A 16,508-nucleotide genomic window follows, 5' to 3' on the forward strand; every position below is an offset into this window, starting at 1 on the left:
AAAGTGCTGGTGCCTTTACCTGGTCTTTTATGACTGCTTTTACAATAAGTTTCTTTATCTAGTGATGAGACCAAAGGCAGGCAGGATCAGTCATACCTAGACAACTGTGTGTCAAAAATATGTTAACCTGATCTTAAAATTACCTTGTGGTGTGATTCCTTCTTCTCCCATGTTGAGCATTTTGCTCCAGTGCATACATAACCCATAGAAAGTCTGTAACTGAAGCTCTGGGATGTGAAACTCACATTCCTGTACTTTATTAATATTTTTTATAATTTTGTCACATATAATGTGGCCCTCCCATGCCTAACAAACAGCCAGTCTGCTTTTCAGTTAAAGGAGCTGCTGCCCTTATGATGCCTTCTTACCCGTGGCTTACAGGATAACAGTAGTTGGTAAGATAGTTCAGGTTCAAAATAAAAGTGTTGCCAAGGTTGTGTGGCTTGGTTTGGACTAACTAGAGTTGGTTTACACCCAGGGAGGCTTTTGTTGCAAATGACATTTTTGTTAATGATTTGGTTTTTGTTCATGAGCTTGAAACCATCTTGGAGGAAGTTGTGTACTCACTTAGTGGAATGAGTATCTGCTGTGGAAAAGGGGCAGACAGGCTGATGAGCTCCTGTCCTTCTCTATGTATCCCACTGGGTTGGGTTTCTGCCTCACATCCAAGTGTTTCAGGGTTTTTGTGGTGGTTTGTTTTGTTGGTTTTTTTTTCTCCTTCTACCTAATTTTAACTGATCAAAATCCTGACACTGCACCGAAAGGTGTGCAACGACCTGGGGCCTCCTTTGACAACAGCTGTGGGTGTGTCTCATCCCAAAGCCATGCAAAAGTGTGTGTGCCTCCTGCCCAGCTGCTGGCCCTGCATTTATCCTGAAGGAGGATAGCAGCACTTTACAAAAGGAGACTGAAGTAAATATGCTTACCATCTTCGAATTAATGAATTTTTGTTAGTCACATTGTCTTAATAATGTCTTGGTATACTGTTAGATGCACATACTATCCATCTCTAAAGCACCTCAAAATATGCATCTAAAACTATTTTTGAGGGGAGTGTGATGGAAAAGTCCAAAATACTTGGAAGTCAAGTACTTGCATTTGAAATATGTAATGATTTTGAATTTTGTGAAATTACCAAACCTATTCAATGTATTAAATATATATATATTTGAGCTAAGTTCTATTAGCTAGCAGTCATATCAGAAGCAAAATTGATACTTCTATTTAATAATTTGTTCTGATATTAAAAATACAGTTTTATGTCTCTGCTTGTTTCAATACCTGAACTCCCAGCCTCTGCAGTCAAAATGTGAAGTTTTTAAATTGCATGGAATACATGGAATACTGACATGGAATACAATAAAAATAGCACTCAAGTTTCCTTAATAGAAGGTGCATCTTCACTTTCCAGAGTGGAGATACACACCTAAACCAGAAACACAACAAACCAGAATATCAACACAAAAGCCTATAGAAATTACAATAATTAGGACTGAAATACTAATGATAGTAGTGAATGTTTTAAACACTCTTTTGCTTAAAATATAATTGGATGTGAATTCAGTAAAATGGTGACTGAAACACAGCAGTCTATATGCAAGATGGAATAAATAGATGGAATTTTGCTTTGGTAACTTCAGTAACCTCAACTTTGCCAGTGATGTTGGAGGAAACAGCTGGTTGTCGTGGCAGGGTTTAATTTGCAGAGAGCTTATTTTAGCATATGTACTTTTCTCAAAGAGGCTTTTACAAGAATCTTTTATTATATTATTTAGATTTGGTAAAATTACATGGAATAATTGTATTTGACTGTACAGTTGCTATAGATAGTAATTTGAGATCTCTATTTAATTTCATTAAATTTGCAGACCTCCTTTTCTGGTATTTTTAATGTCTATCTTAAACAGCATTCAGATTATGTGTGAAAAAACAAAAACACAGGCCAAAGCTTTTTGTAGGTTTATATTAATCAAGCTTTGTTTGAGAAATAAAACATTCTCAAGTGTCTTGTTAGATTGAAAGTAAAACAATTATGCCTGTCTTTTCTGTGGAGTTCTTTTCCTAGTGGATTATAACTATGGAAGATAATGGAAGTATTTGTAGAAACGTATTAGGCACCAAGCTTTCAGAAAAGCTCCTTTTCTGACATGCAGCACTCTTTGTCTCTTAATCCTGTGATGTTCTTTATATTCCCAGAAAAAGCTGGATATAATGTGGTTCCTGTTGCAGGAGTGCTGACAGTCTGGGTCCAGCTTGTGGGATAGTTCTGTGCTTTGAAAGCTGCTGCTATGGCCTCATTCTGTGAGAGGAGAGGATTGCTGTCACTTGACTCTGGGAACTGTTCTACAGGAGTGCCTTAAAAATGTCAGCTAAATCAAAGCACTGACAAGCTGAGTCTTCTTAAAATGCTGTAAGTTTTATATGTATGTAAACAGAGCAGGGGCTTGTGGCATGTTTGGAGATCCTCATTTAACTGCAGGAGATGAGGAGGATTCTTGTTGCAGTCAAAGTGGTTGTGGCTTCTAAACAAATTACCTGCTGCTTAAAACCTTACTGAATTTACTGGGAAAGGGGAAATTGCAGAACTCTAGAAGATAATTTTCTACCTCAGTTGGCAAAGGCACAGAGTGCTCTTGCTATCGCAGCTGTGGCATGGCACTGAAATGCAACTCTTGGGGGTTAGGTGGTACAAGACAAAGGTGACTAGCTGTAGGAGGGAGATAGCTGTGGGAGGGGAATAGGGTGTTTCTTGCTCTCCCTTGGTTTAATTGAGGAGACAGTTCAGAACTTTTGGGTCAATATTAGCAGGACCACCAATATGGGAGACTTTGTGGTAGACATTTGTTATGGACCACTTGATCAGGAAGAAAAGGCCTTCTTCAGAAGCCTCACATTCACAGGCCCATTTGTTCATGGAGGGGCTTCAACCACATCAATATCTGCTGGAGGGACAGCACAGGAGAACACAAAGAATTCAGAAGGATTGTGGAATTCATTCATGGTAACTTTAACACAGGTGGCTGGGGACTAGAATAGAGGACATGTTGTGCTGGACCTCACAAACAATGAAGAACTGGTTGGAGATGTGAAGGTCATGGGGAAGTCTTGACTACAGTGACCATGAGATGGTGAGGTTGAGGATCTTTGAGAGGAGAAGCAAGACAAAAACTGGGATTACAGCCCTAGACTTCAGGAGGGACAACTTTGGCCTGTTGGGCCAAAATCTGCTTTGAAGAGTCTCATTGTATGGGATACACTCCTGCAATGAAGGTGGGTCTAGGAGAGCTCAAGATAGATCTATCTTCGTTTGCAGGAATGTATATATTATCATAAACCTTCATATTAAGATTGCCAGGGAATAAAGACTTTCTTGTTTATGTTTTCAATTTGCACCAGACAGGATCTAGTCAGGAGGCAGGAATTCAATGTGCAGCTGTAGTTTTCAGACTTCTTTATTCAGCAATTCCTAATGCTGGTGGACTACCATCAGACTCCATACTTGTTACTGGGAAGGCTTGATGCTGCTCCCTGTGACAGCATCTCCAGATATCTTACAGAAAGTGTCTTGCTTGTTGCTGAGTGGCTGCTAATCTTTGACCTTCTGCATGCTAGTTTAAATATCTGGCTTTCATCTTACACTGCTTGTGTAGGATGTCTGTGTATTTTAGGACCATTCCACTGTGTTGCAGGGCTTTGCTTCGGACCATGTTTTGTTTCTTTTGCCTTCCAGTACTAATAAATTGCTCAGCAGGAATTCTCCTTGATCGTATAAGGAAAAGGTATTTTGCAAGATAGTGTTTTGGGGAGTGTTTTTCTGGAAGTTACAGAGGAGTTGCTACCTTGGCTTATTTAAGAATGGATGGGAAGAACCTGGACAGAGGCCAGCATTTAAATATAGGAAAACGAAGTTGTGCATTTAGATGAGCATGGATGAATGTGGGAGCACAGATGGTGGGTGGCATGGTGAGAAAGGCCTATAGAAAAACACAGAGACAGTGGATTTAAACAGATGAAACTCACTGGCTTTCCATGTGCTGGCATTTCAGGGGTTGTGTCATGTGAGTGCAGCTTCTTAATTAGAGGCAACTAGACCTCAATCACCATGTGATGTATCAGTTAGTTAGGGAGGGAATCTAGCATGTGTTTATCTTTGTGTAGTTCTTTACTGGTTTAAGTAGCTGCTGTGCTTTCTTTGACTATGTATTTGAATAGTGTAATTCCTATTACATATAAGCCTTTAATTCAATACAACACTTCCAGGAGATGGGTTTTAAAAATTAACAGCTGTCATGTTCTGATCAGACTCTTAAGAGATGTCTAATAAAGTTTAAATTAGAAGCCAGATTTATAGCAACCTTGTCTAGGTGACCAGGCCTTGGAATAAAGGTTTACTGTTCTCTGCAAGTGAGAAGTATGATCTTCCCTAAGAAAAGGGCACAGAAATATACAGTGTCACTTAAAATGCACAGTGGTGCATGCTGACCTTTCTGCACTGATTCTTTGAGAGAAACTCTGGTAGCATTAAACCCATATCTTACCTGCTCTCTGTTTGATCTTTCATTTCTCATGGTAAACAGAATAGCTTCAGACCTCTCCAGGCTCCATAACTGACAGCAAGTGAAGTTCCTGTTTAATGGATTGTTTAGAGCTTAATTTTCCCCCTGGTCTTAAGGGAATTGGTGTATTTGAGAAAATAATTGCGTGCTTGAGAACAGAAGCTTTATTACAGTGGTCCAACAACCTGAATACAATTGTGACACTATACAAGAAGCTCCAAGCAAATGGCCTATTCAGAAACCTTACGTAACCATGGCAGGTTTGAGTTTCCAGCAGATTTGAGTTTGCCGTTTTGATTATCATCTGATGTGAGAGCAGGCTTAGAGTTTCAAGCTCACAAACCTATTCAAAGCAGCTCTTTTATTAGCTTGAACAGTATCTGCAGAGTTCTCATCATCTTTGGCTTCACTAAAAGAAGCTATTTAAACTTAACCAACAAGCAGGGATTCTGAACTATGAGGAGAGTATCATTTTGTTTTGATAAGGCTGTCTAATACTCTGGGCTCTATCTGGAGTTCTTAAATGACCCTGTTTATCTCCTCTGCATCATGGAACCTTTAGTACTGTTCCATGCAACTTATTTTTTAAGACTTCAAATTACTTTTAACCCATTTTTGGTTTAAAAACTCTGGTCCTGGGTATTCTTGCCACAGAGTCTGTCTGAAGCAGCAGATGTTAAATGTAAAATTTGGATTACATCAAATGTATAGCCTTTCCCCCTAACCTTGCCTTGTGTAGTTCAACATAACAGAAAGGACATAATGAAGTACTGGCAGGTGGGAGAAGGTTACAGTTGGAACAGAGCAGGTATTTTATGTGTGTTTTAAGGGGGAGGCTGAGGTTTTGCAACTTTGGGATCTTGTTTGGATTTTTTAAACTCTTCCAAAATCACTCGAAACACGCTGGCCTTCTTCCTCCATTTTCTTCTTATAGGCTGAAGACTTCTGTTGCTTGTGGGATCCACTGTAGTTATTATCCCATGTCATTCTCCTCCCAGACTAGTGGATCTTTACATGCTCTGCTTCAGGCATCTCCTGGAGATAACTTGGGAAATCTGGTGATTATAGGTTGTGGCTCTTGGCTCACATGTGTGGAATTTCACACAGTGATGTAGAGCTGAATGTGCTCAGTAGCTTTGGTAGAAGTTTGGATAGCATTCATTCTATTTCAAATGTCTTCAGAAGTCTTTCTCAGTGACCCTCATACTTAAAATGCTATTAAGTATCTTCATTAATTTCAACTCTGGGAATTGTTTAAGCACAGGTTGCAGAGATGTACCTTGGAATCTCCTTCTTGTCTTAGAGAGAATACTGACTTCTATCATGTGAGATACTCTTTTAAAAAAAAAAAAAAAAAAAAAAAAGTGGAGACCAGGTCTTATTCCTCTGTATTGTGTTATTTCCCTTATCTTATTCCTCTATATTGTGTGAGTTAAAGTCTGTATTTTAGACAAAGCAGAATATTTTCTTTTGCATTAAATCTCCTGTAGGGTGTGGTGGTCCATCTTCTGCTGTACATAAACTCTTGGGCTTTCTATTTCTTTAACTGTGGGAAGATATTTTTGTGTTACTGGCTCACTGGTATATCTAGGCTGATTAAAACAGATAATTTGTGCTGAATTCCCAGGTGTCAATCTAGGATGGGATCAGTGAAGTCTGAGATGTATACATAGATACTATTGAACTACATGCCTTCTAATACTGTTTTTTGGTTTTATTCCAGGAGTGTACTCCAGAGAATCTGGAACTGAAAAAGAAGATCTTTGGTCAGTTGGATCTTACTGTGGGTGACAGTGTTATCTTGAGCAGCTCAACCTCTTGTCTCTTACCCAGCAAATTGTTCACTGGCCTTAAACATGTTAAACAGTGCATTGTGTCACATCCTGTAAGTACGATGGCGTGTTTCCTTTCTGTATAAACTGTATCTCAAACTTCTTACTGCAGTCTGAAAGATTCAGAAGGGTATTTGGGGCTCTTGTGTGCTATTGTTAGTGTGCAGGGCCAACTTTTCAAAAAAGCCTTAGCTTGATTATTCTGTGAGCAGCAGCACTAATCTACAATATTGAGAGGATGTAGCATGTTGCATACTGTTGGACCAAGATACGGTCTATGTGAGCTGCTGTGCTCATAGTGGTTTTGTGTTTCTCAGACTACTGGCTTTCAAAATGTAGGAATTCTATGTTTTGGGTACAAGCTCATAACATTGCTACTTTCTTCCCATGTCATTGTTCATCTTTTCTAGTATCCTTTCTTGGCTTCTGTTGGGTAACAGTAAGAATCCAAACACTGAGCTGCATTGTGCTTGTCAGGCTATATTGATAAAAGATGGGAAATTTAGATTCCAATTTCTTCAGACTTGTGATACAGAAGCAGTATTACTTAATTCCTGAAAGAGGAATTAAGGAATGATGAAATAGAAAAATTGGACTTGGAGCTGAATTTGCATGTTTCGTGACCAGCTGGGACATGGCAGTGATGGAAAAATGGAATGACTAGAGGTTATAGCAGAACCTCAAAATGGTCAAAGGCACTTGAGAGCTTCTTTAGAGGTCTGTTTGGAACTGCCAGACAGCAGTTTATTATATCTCTCCTCAGCATGGAAGAGCATTTTATCTTGATCATCACTGGGATTCTTACTGCTTCTGTTTTCCACTATTCAAGAAGCTAATGAATTTGTTAAACCAATGTTAGTCGGGTGGTCAGCTGATCAGTTAAGAGGACCGTTGTCATGACAAAAGGTGCTGCCCTGGTCTCTGCAGTTTGGTAATTACATGATGTCTCTGCTGGGTATCCCTCAGAGTGTAAAGTAAATGTCAATTCCCTGGGCATGCTCAAGAGAAGAGATAATGTCTCTTTAACATTTCTATATTTCTATATTAACTAACTATAGAAGTTTTTTAAACCAGTTCCTGGCTGTTTGTCAGTCTTTGATTTTACTGTACTCTTTCTTACTGTTTTCCCAAGTTGGTCTGTACTAGATGACTTTGTCTGAACTGCAGTCTTCTACGTTTCTGTGGCAAGGATATGTATTTTGTCAAAGCGAACTCTCTGGATATCTTAAAATGTCTAATTGTTCCCAAATGGCTTTGCAGTCCAAATGAGACTGGTTTTTTTCGTAATTGCAGCTTCACTCAGCTGTAATGAGCATACCAAAGAAGCTGTAAACTAGTGTACTCTTCCAGGGGGCTTTCTGCATCAGGAAACATGCCTGCTTTGTAGTAGTTGTTGACTTTGCGTGGGTTTTTTTGTTTTGTTTTATTTTTTACTAAGATCTTGAATGCAATAGTAGGATTTGGTGGCTGCAGGAAGCAAGCAGCTCTGCAAGACACTGAAAACAAGTGTGGAATTTGATATACCAGAAAAATTAAAAGCTGGAGTTGTAGAGCCTCTGGCATGGGTGAGGGTGTTGAAATTAAATGAAATGAAGTGTCCAAAAGGCAGAAGAAGTTCATCCCTTTGCTTACCATAGTTCAGTAGTGAGAGAAAAAAAAATCTCACAGCACAGCTGTATGATAGAAATGCACACAATACTTACGTTACAGTACAAAGCAGGTACAGCTGTTCTCTGTAAGTAGTTTCAGGCAGTGGATCAATAGAGGTCTGCTGCAGTGTGGTTCTCTTCTCATATACTGTATAAGCCTGCTAGATCACAAAACTAGAAATATGGGGCTAGAGGAGACTGTGCCACTGACTGAACTCCCCTGTTATACAGGAAACCCTGCAATCAAATAACTTTAAAAGTGCATTAAACTCTCTTAGATTATTTTTTAACTCCACTACTCCTGTTAGAAATTGGTTTTGTCTTCTGATTTTTGTTCCAATCTTATTACTGGTCTATTAAAATTAATAATTATGTTTGTTGACAGCTTTTGTGTAACGTAATTCTTCTCAGTGTTTTCTTCATCATCTCATTTCTTAGCTGTGACTTTGTTATGCGAAGGTGACCTTGTGTTTCCTGAAATACTTCTCATTTTTAGAAACTTTCCACCATTCCATATTTCATCTATGTTCTACCACTTTCAGTTTTTACCAATATCTATTATCTCACTCCTAAAAAATTGTCTTCCTGTGTCTCCTCAGTGAACACACCCATATGCTCCCTGTGCCAACTTCATGAAATGGAATATTTCAATAAGATCACTGTTAACAGTAATCTTCAAATAAATTTTTAATAGCCTTAGTCTCTCCCAACAATCAACTTGTCCTTTTTCTGACTGGAACCTGTGATATACTTAAAGTTTAGAAAAGCCTCAGAGAATGTCTTGGTGCTCGCTTGGGTCTTGCTCAGTTGCCTGGCACCACTGGATGGTGTCCATCCACCACACTGTTGTCAGCATTGCTGGTGGCACTGCAGAGATACTGATGTGAGAGAGGCTGTGTTGGGACACAAGGCCCTCTAAAAGGAATGAAGTGTGTTACATCAGTAGTTAGAGCACATGGCAGGCCCTGCAGGAACAGGGAACCTTGTAAATACTGAAAAGAAAGAACATGCAGGGAAGAAAGGCTACTTGCACATTCCTGTGGCTAAATTCTCTACTTGCATTTACAGGAGCATAGTTAAGAGTAGTTGACTGCAAGGGCGCATGATGAAGGAATCAGTAGTTAATTACCATCCTTCAAATATCAGTGTTACTCCTGGTAGTAATTTATTATATGTTAGCCCCTTCTATTGCTTGGAACTAGATGGAGAGCTGAATTTAACACCTTTAAAAGTACAGCTGAAGGACTGCTACTTTGGAAAGAGAATGCATGCAGCTTAACTATCTATTACACTATGACCTGAAGAACTTTTAGCTGTTTCAGGATGTTCTTTAGGATTTTTTGTTTTTTACTTCAAAAATACATAACACAAAGGTCTTGACTTGATGAGAAAGTACATTTGGGAAGAGTCAGGGAGAGGTAATTAATTTTTTTCTAAGTACAGTGTTTGGAGGTAACCTGTTCTGCAACATTTTCAAAGTAGGGTTTGTTTGATATCTGTTACTATATTAAGCATATATTTACAGGCTTGGGCCAGTAGCTGCTTATCTGTAAAGTGTTGCATCTTACAGGTGGTGTTTAGCAATACTTTTGTTATAAAGTTCCTGACTGTCTAAAAGGAAATGCCTTGCTTAATTTGGAAAGACAGGTGGTGACCATATGTCTTACAACAATAAACAGCCTGAATATTGAGCAAACTGTTCCTCAAGTCAGAATAAAGTCTTCTAGTATTGTTTGAGTGCTGTCATCTCTGGTGTAGCTCCATGAATTTTGCTGGGGTTAAACAGTTTGATTTAATGCAAGTTTAATTATTTCTTTTAATTTGAATTAATGCACCAGCTTTTATTGGATTGGTGAAGTCTTTCAAGGTCTGAATATCAGGCTTGCTGTGTTCACTGGAAATTATCCAAGTTAGTGCCAGCTTTATATTAACTTGTTCTGTTGGTGGCTGATGTTCTTCTTTTGTCTTTCTTCTTGAGGTAAATCCACCTTACTTTGTGCCTTTGGTTGAAATTGTTCCTCATCCAGAAACAGATCCTTCTACAACAGAGAGAACATATGCCCTGATGAAGAAGATTGGTCAGTCTCCTGTCAAACTAAACAGAGAAATCGAGGGGTTTGTTCTGAATCGACTACAGTATGCAGTGATAAGTGAAGCTTGGAGACTTGTGGGTGTATGTATATCTTTTTTTTTTCAGTTCTTGTAGATACGATTTTTCAGTTCTTCTGTAGATGTGATGAGTGAGGTTTTATATTTAAACATCCTTTAAATTTGTGTCATCTTTGTTCAGTCGTCCCTTATGAACATAAAATGTATATTTAAATGTAAATTAAGCCTAGTAAAAAGTGATGTCAGTTATAAAAAGCAAAGACTGACAAAAATGAGGTGATATGTGATAATAAAAATTATTGTTTATCCTGCTTTCTTTTTTCAGAATACTCTTCAGGAAAATCAAAAGAATTATGTTAAAAGCAGGACTCAAAATACCAATTTTTGTTTTTGTAGGTGTCCCATCATTTCGTGTTTGTTTTTTTCTAGTGTTGTTGGCCTACTGTACAGTGGTCATGAAAATATTTTAAATGGTTTTCTCTTTGGCCTTTCAGGAGCTGCACTCATAGGTTTAACTGTTACTTGATACTTTTAAGTAAAGACAGATTTCTCCTCCTGCCCATTCAGACTTCTAGCTGAGAATGATTTGTTTGTGTGCCTTCAGCTTTTCCCACAGTTAGTTGTTCTGTGCTGAAAAGTCTGATCTTTCATCATCAGGAGCTGGGTTATGAGTCTGTTGCTATTCTCTTGAGAAGAGTTTCAACTGGGCTTTAATAAGACTTACTTTTTTGTTATGAAATGTTTCGATTTTTCAAGCTGTTTAAAACAACCATGCACACAAATACAGGTAAAGATCTTAAAACTAAGATAATATTACTGGAAACAAAGCAACTCTTTTTCCAAAGAAGTGTTTAAAAATAATCTTAAACATAAACACTTCCAAATACATGTTTAAACAAAATCAGTTGCTGAACTGATTTTGCTTACTTGTAGCTGACTTTCACTAGCAACATAATACAACAGTGTAAAGGAGGTGGTGAATAACAGTAAGTAAAACAGTAAGTGTTGTGAGGAAGGAACTGATCTACTACTGGAAATGTTTGTTTAATTTTTTTAATGGATTCTGTTGTTAAACTTTGAATACAAAGTCTCAAATTTATGATAAGAAAAACACTTTCAGAAAGCTGTAGTCATGTTGGAAAACATAGAATAGAAAAGACAGTAATGTACAATCACAGAATAGTTTGGGTTGGAAGGGACCTTTGGAGATCTATTCCCACCCCCCTACTACAGCAGGTTGCACAGGATCATGCCTAGGTGGATTTTGAATAACTTCAGAGGAGAATATTCATTCTCATTGGGCGTCCTGCTCCAGTGTTCTGTCACCTTCAAAGTAAAGAATTTTTTTCTTCCCATTCAGATGTAAGTTTTTGAGTTTATAGTTTGTGCCTGTTATGCCTTGTGGACCAGTCACCCATGGTCAGCACAGGCATTCAGGCAATGCCTCAAAAATCTAACAGGATTCTTTCACATTTCTGAGAGCATAAACTCAGTGGTGGAAGCCACTGTGATAGTAACCTAGGATGCTAAAAATTTCAGTGGATCCAGGGATCATTTAGACACATTCATGTTGGACTGTGCAGAAGCAACCTCCACCTTCAAAGTCTCAAAGCCTGGACTGCTGGGACCTGAGGCAGTACAGTACATATCCCTAAAAGTATCATTCTCTGTTTGGTCTTGCTGTGGAGGGAATTTAAGAACACTTTATGGGCTGCCGTTGGAAAGGAAGTACTAAGTTGAGGCAAACCTGTTGTATGGATGCTTTTGTGGCAGTGGTGGTTATGTGAATAGTAATAAAATAGTGCTTGAAGGACTGACAGATATAGGAGGTTGCTTTTGTTGTAAATCAAAGTTTCCAAGTTGTTCTGTTCTTGTATAATTTTATTGTGTTTCAGCCAAATACACATTTAAACAGTAACAACTTTGGTGGCCATATTTCCATTCCAGAAGCCTGAACAATAGCAGCTGTCAAAGGTGTATAGTTTCAGCTGTGTGACTTCAGGCTGCACAGTGCCTTTGATGGGAGGAGAATCATTGCAGATAGGTGAGAACTGCAGGCCTGGGCCAGTTTGTGTTTCTACTGTTGTGCTGCCAACTTTGTAATTTTTATTGAAAGCCACGTTCTTTTGGTGTATTCCACTTTCCAAATAGGGAAACATAATTACTCTGATTGTGGAGTCACTTTCCAGTTCTTACTGTTGAAAACATAAATCTCCCCAACTCTGTTTTTGAGAGACTCCTAAAAATCAAGTTTTACTCACATTGGTTACATCTTGAACAAATGTTTTCATTACTCTGAGAAGCACTGGGGGATCATTGTGTTACTTTGTTGGGGTTTTTGTTGGTTGGTTGGTGTCGCTGCAGGCCGCCAGCTGGGTAATAATCAGCATTGGCTCCTATTGTGTCTTCCTACACTATATTATATTATACTTATTAAGAAACTTGCAGTCCATCTGACACAGCTTTGACCTAATTGGTCAATCCATCCAAACACCATCCAGTGTCCAATTAAGAAATCGCCCTTTGGTAAACAAATCTCCATGACACATTCCACATGAGCACAACAGCAGATGCAACAAGTGGAGATAATAATTGTTTCTCATTCTTTTCTCTGATCTTCTTGCAGCCTTCCCTGGGAAAATGCCTGGGAAAGTCTGTGCCTGCTCTCTGTGGCTAGAGAGCTGCTGCCACAGGCTGGGGTATTTTTTGGGTTTTTTTCAGTCAGTTGAACTTACTTAATTAAAGAAACTAGTGGAAGTTTCTCTAGTAGAACCCCTAATGTCCTGTTAAAGTCATTGGTGGTCGGACAGACATGCAGTACAGCTGTACCTAAAATATTTATTTTGAAAATGTTATAATAAATAGGCTGATTAGCTCGCAGAATATGTTTTAGTTCCCAAATCTGTCTGGAAAACTGACAACCTGTCAGTCTTTCTCTTTTCTTTAGCAGTGCTGTGTTGGGATGGATGAGACATGGGCAAAGAATCATGTAGTGGGAGAAAGGCTCTGATACAGAGCATGGAAGTAAAAATGTGGCTGTGTAGAAAGAAATGTGGTAAAGATATCTGCTTGCTGCATGTTATGTGGGGCTCACTGACTTCTGCCATGTGGGTCCAAGAGTGGGACACACTTTTAACACAACCAGAAATTCGATGTAAGGCTCTGCCAGCATAGAAATCTGGGTGCAGGCTCAAGACTCCACATGGTGCCCAAATTGCATGTGGCAATTGCTTGGATGCTGGAGTACAGAGAGGAGCATAATTCAGGGCAAAGAGATTAAAGTAGCAATGAGAAACCTGAGTATTGGGATACAGTTTGCTTTTCTGAAGGTGCTGGGGTTCCCAGCTGCACACATAGGGAGTCTGGGATCTTACAGCTGGGTACAAAATGAGTGCTTTGAATATAGGACTGGACTGAATGTGGGAGTGGGAAGTGTGGTGGTAAAGTGGTAAAAAATTAATAGGCTTGAAAATTGAGATCCGATTTGTTGGAAAGTAGGAGAAAGAAAACTCATTTGGAGATGTACTGTTGAATGCTGAGAACTGTGTTTATCTGGATAATAAGGAATGTAGATTACAGAATGCAGAAGTTTGACTTTACAAGAACTTAGATGCAAAGACCATGAATTCATTTATGGGTCTAAAAGATATAATTCAAACAAGTGCTTCTCTTTGAAGCAAGAGTGCTACAAGGAGGTGTTTCATTTTGGGTCTGAGTTAGTCTTTTAGTGACAAGATATCTTTTCAAAGATTGCTTTGACTTGCAAGTCATAAGTCTTTGGGCAGTGTGTTTGTGGCAGGAATTTCTTGTATCAGTTATCTCTGTCTCCTCATGCTCCACATTAATTCCATGATAAAGCAGATAGTGAGAGCACTGCCTTCCGTCTCTTTAAGGTCATGTATCTGAGAACTTTTTGTAGGACTTCATAGCCTATCTGAGACTGGCGTTCATGTAGGTTTCTTATTCATGTATTCAATTGTTAGGGCTCTAGTAGAAATGTTGCAAAGCTGATAAAGATGAGAGTAAAATAAGTTCTGTGAGATGTTGAGGTTGAAGATCCTTATTCCTCTCTTGTCAACCCTAAATTTTTATATTACCAGTTTGGAACCATTAGAATAATCCTTAGCCAGTAACAGGAAAAATACCTCAAACTGCTTTCTCTGTTATTCTCTGTTACCATTTATTTGCTTTCTCACATCTGCATTGACAATGGTCACTGGTGTGTCTGATTTTGTTCATAACTCTTGGAGCAGAAACTTAATGCCTTTTTTTGCCTGGGAAGCACACTGTGCACTACAGACATCATTACTTTTGTACTTTTACTACTACATTTTAGAGTAGTTTAAGGTTGCAAGGGCTATTAATTAAATAGCTTGACTTTATCTTGTTCTGAAGGTAAAATTTTGGTTAACATAATCCAGAAAATAACAACCAAACAGTTTTACCAACGCTTCAGTTCAGGAGTCTCAAGCCTTACTGTGAGTAGCTATGATTGTCATTTAACTGTCATTTAACATTTAAATGTGATCCATATTTAACTATGGATCACTGAGTGAAATATTTTTTGAATATTTTCCTAAGTATCACCTGCAATTTGCAAAGAGGTCATAAAATACAGCAGCAGAGATAGCAGGTGGAGTGTGACAGTTTTTTAACCTTGACATAATTTAGGAGTTCACTGCTTTTAAGAGCTGTTAAAACTGTTACAGGATGGATTGTGCAAATACTCTACTTATCTCTGCATAAGATTTTAATATTGTCTCAATGTGTTTTTTTTTCTTTAAAGTGGATTTTCTTTTATGTTATAGTCACTGTAAAACATGAGAAGAATGGACAGCTGTTCAGTTTTTGTTAATCTTCTGGAAAATTAAGTCATGGTTTGGCTATGTGTCCATTTTAATTTGTTTTTGTGGCAATCAGGTGCGTTGGCTTCAATCATTAATTTATGTACCTCTCTTTTCTCAAGTGAGAAAAGCTTAGCAGACTTTTAATGCTGGCAAGACTTTCAAAGTCCAAATTCCTTACTATTGATTATACTACAGTGTTATTCAGACACTTTTTCCAAAAGATTGAATATAAGGTGTAAGATTAAATATTTAGTTACAGTGCCTCATAAAAGGGGAAACATCATAAAAAGGAAGTTTAAAGGGACAGGAAGAGAAATAGTGTTGATACTGTTTCTTACAGGGTGAGGTGAGCGAGGGTGCCATGGAAGAAGGACAATAGAGGCTGGCAAAGCAAGGAGGTGTGAAGTGTGTAGGACAAGTTTCTTAAACATTATGAAATGGAAAGATGTAGGGGGATATAGGAGAAAAGTCATCTGCTGAAAATGACAGGACTGGAAAAAGATCTCATCAGGGTGTAGATGGAAGGGACTTGATTGAAGTGATAGTGGAAGAGGAGGGTGTAACAAGTACTGCTGAGACAGAATGCATGTATTAGTGGCAATTAGAGAGAAAAAAAAAAGAATACTGAATTTGGGAAATAGAGAGGATGAAGTGGCAGATTTGGAAACAGAAAAGATGTGGTCCAGGAGGCAGTGAAGTCCTGGAGTGAATAGGAGAACATGATGAATTGGTAGAATTAGAAAAAGTAAGATTGCGACGGTTTTTGGCCATTACATTTGGTGTGATTACAAACCAAGTCCGTGACAGAAGTTGCGATGTGGGCGTGACTCAGAGATGAAAAGAAAGACTGCTGATTAAAACCAAGCAGGTTGGGTCAGAGCCTAATGCAGAACCACCACAGGCTTCTGGAAAGGTGAAAAGTGTCCCTGCATGGGAAGAAGCACTAATAAAGTACCAAAGGTTCATTAGGATAATCCTGTGGTATCACTGGAGGTTATAACGAATCTCTAGGAAAATGAGATTGTGGTATATAAATGTTGTTGTAAGAAGTGTGGAGAATTCTGACATAGTCTAGATTTTGAAATTTGACTGGTCATTGGGATCACTGATTTTGGTGGAATTTATTTTAATTTAAATTCTGTAGCTGTAAGAGCTTCTAGTGAACTCCTACCATACTTCCTCTTCCTTCTGACAAGTGCTGGAGGCAGAAGCTTACCAGAAGGGTAATCCAGGATGAAAAATCCCCTTGGAAAGATTAATTCACACCTACACTTAGTGAAACTGGATAGGAACTCTTTCTTGTTTAGTTCTTAGCATAAACATCAATCCTTGTGGAAGACACCTTGCTGACCTTGCAGCCTGGTGAATCATTCCACTAACTGATGATCTTGCCATAAATGGGAGCAGAGTTATTGCTTAGGGTAGGAAGGTCTAACTTGTTTATCATTTATGTGTTCTTAATTTATGAAGAGAAGTAAAAATTTTTTCTTAAGAAGAGTCTTTTGGACAGCAAGA

The 16,508-nt window shown here is 38.5% G+C and overlaps 1 protein-coding gene across 1 annotated transcript in view; it reads left to right on the forward strand.

The window, feature by feature from the left end:
* Positions 1-16,508, forward strand: part of CRYL1 (crystallin lambda 1) — a 50,921-nt gene that overhangs the window by 15,718 nt on the left and 18,695 nt on the right. Inside the window, exons 4-5 of the mRNA XM_002188759.7 lie at positions 6,280-6,441; positions 10,016-10,210. Of these exons, the coding sequence (XP_002188795.5) occupies positions 6,280-6,441; positions 10,016-10,210 (357 nt within the window). The remainder of the gene's footprint in view (positions 1-6,279; positions 6,442-10,015; positions 10,211-16,508) is intronic.

The sequence above is a fragment of the Taeniopygia guttata genome, chromosome 1 (genome assembly GCF_048771995.1).
Source record: "Taeniopygia guttata chromosome 1, bTaeGut7.mat, whole genome shotgun sequence".
NCBI lineage: Eukaryota > Metazoa > Chordata > Aves > Passeriformes > Estrildidae > Taeniopygia > Taeniopygia guttata.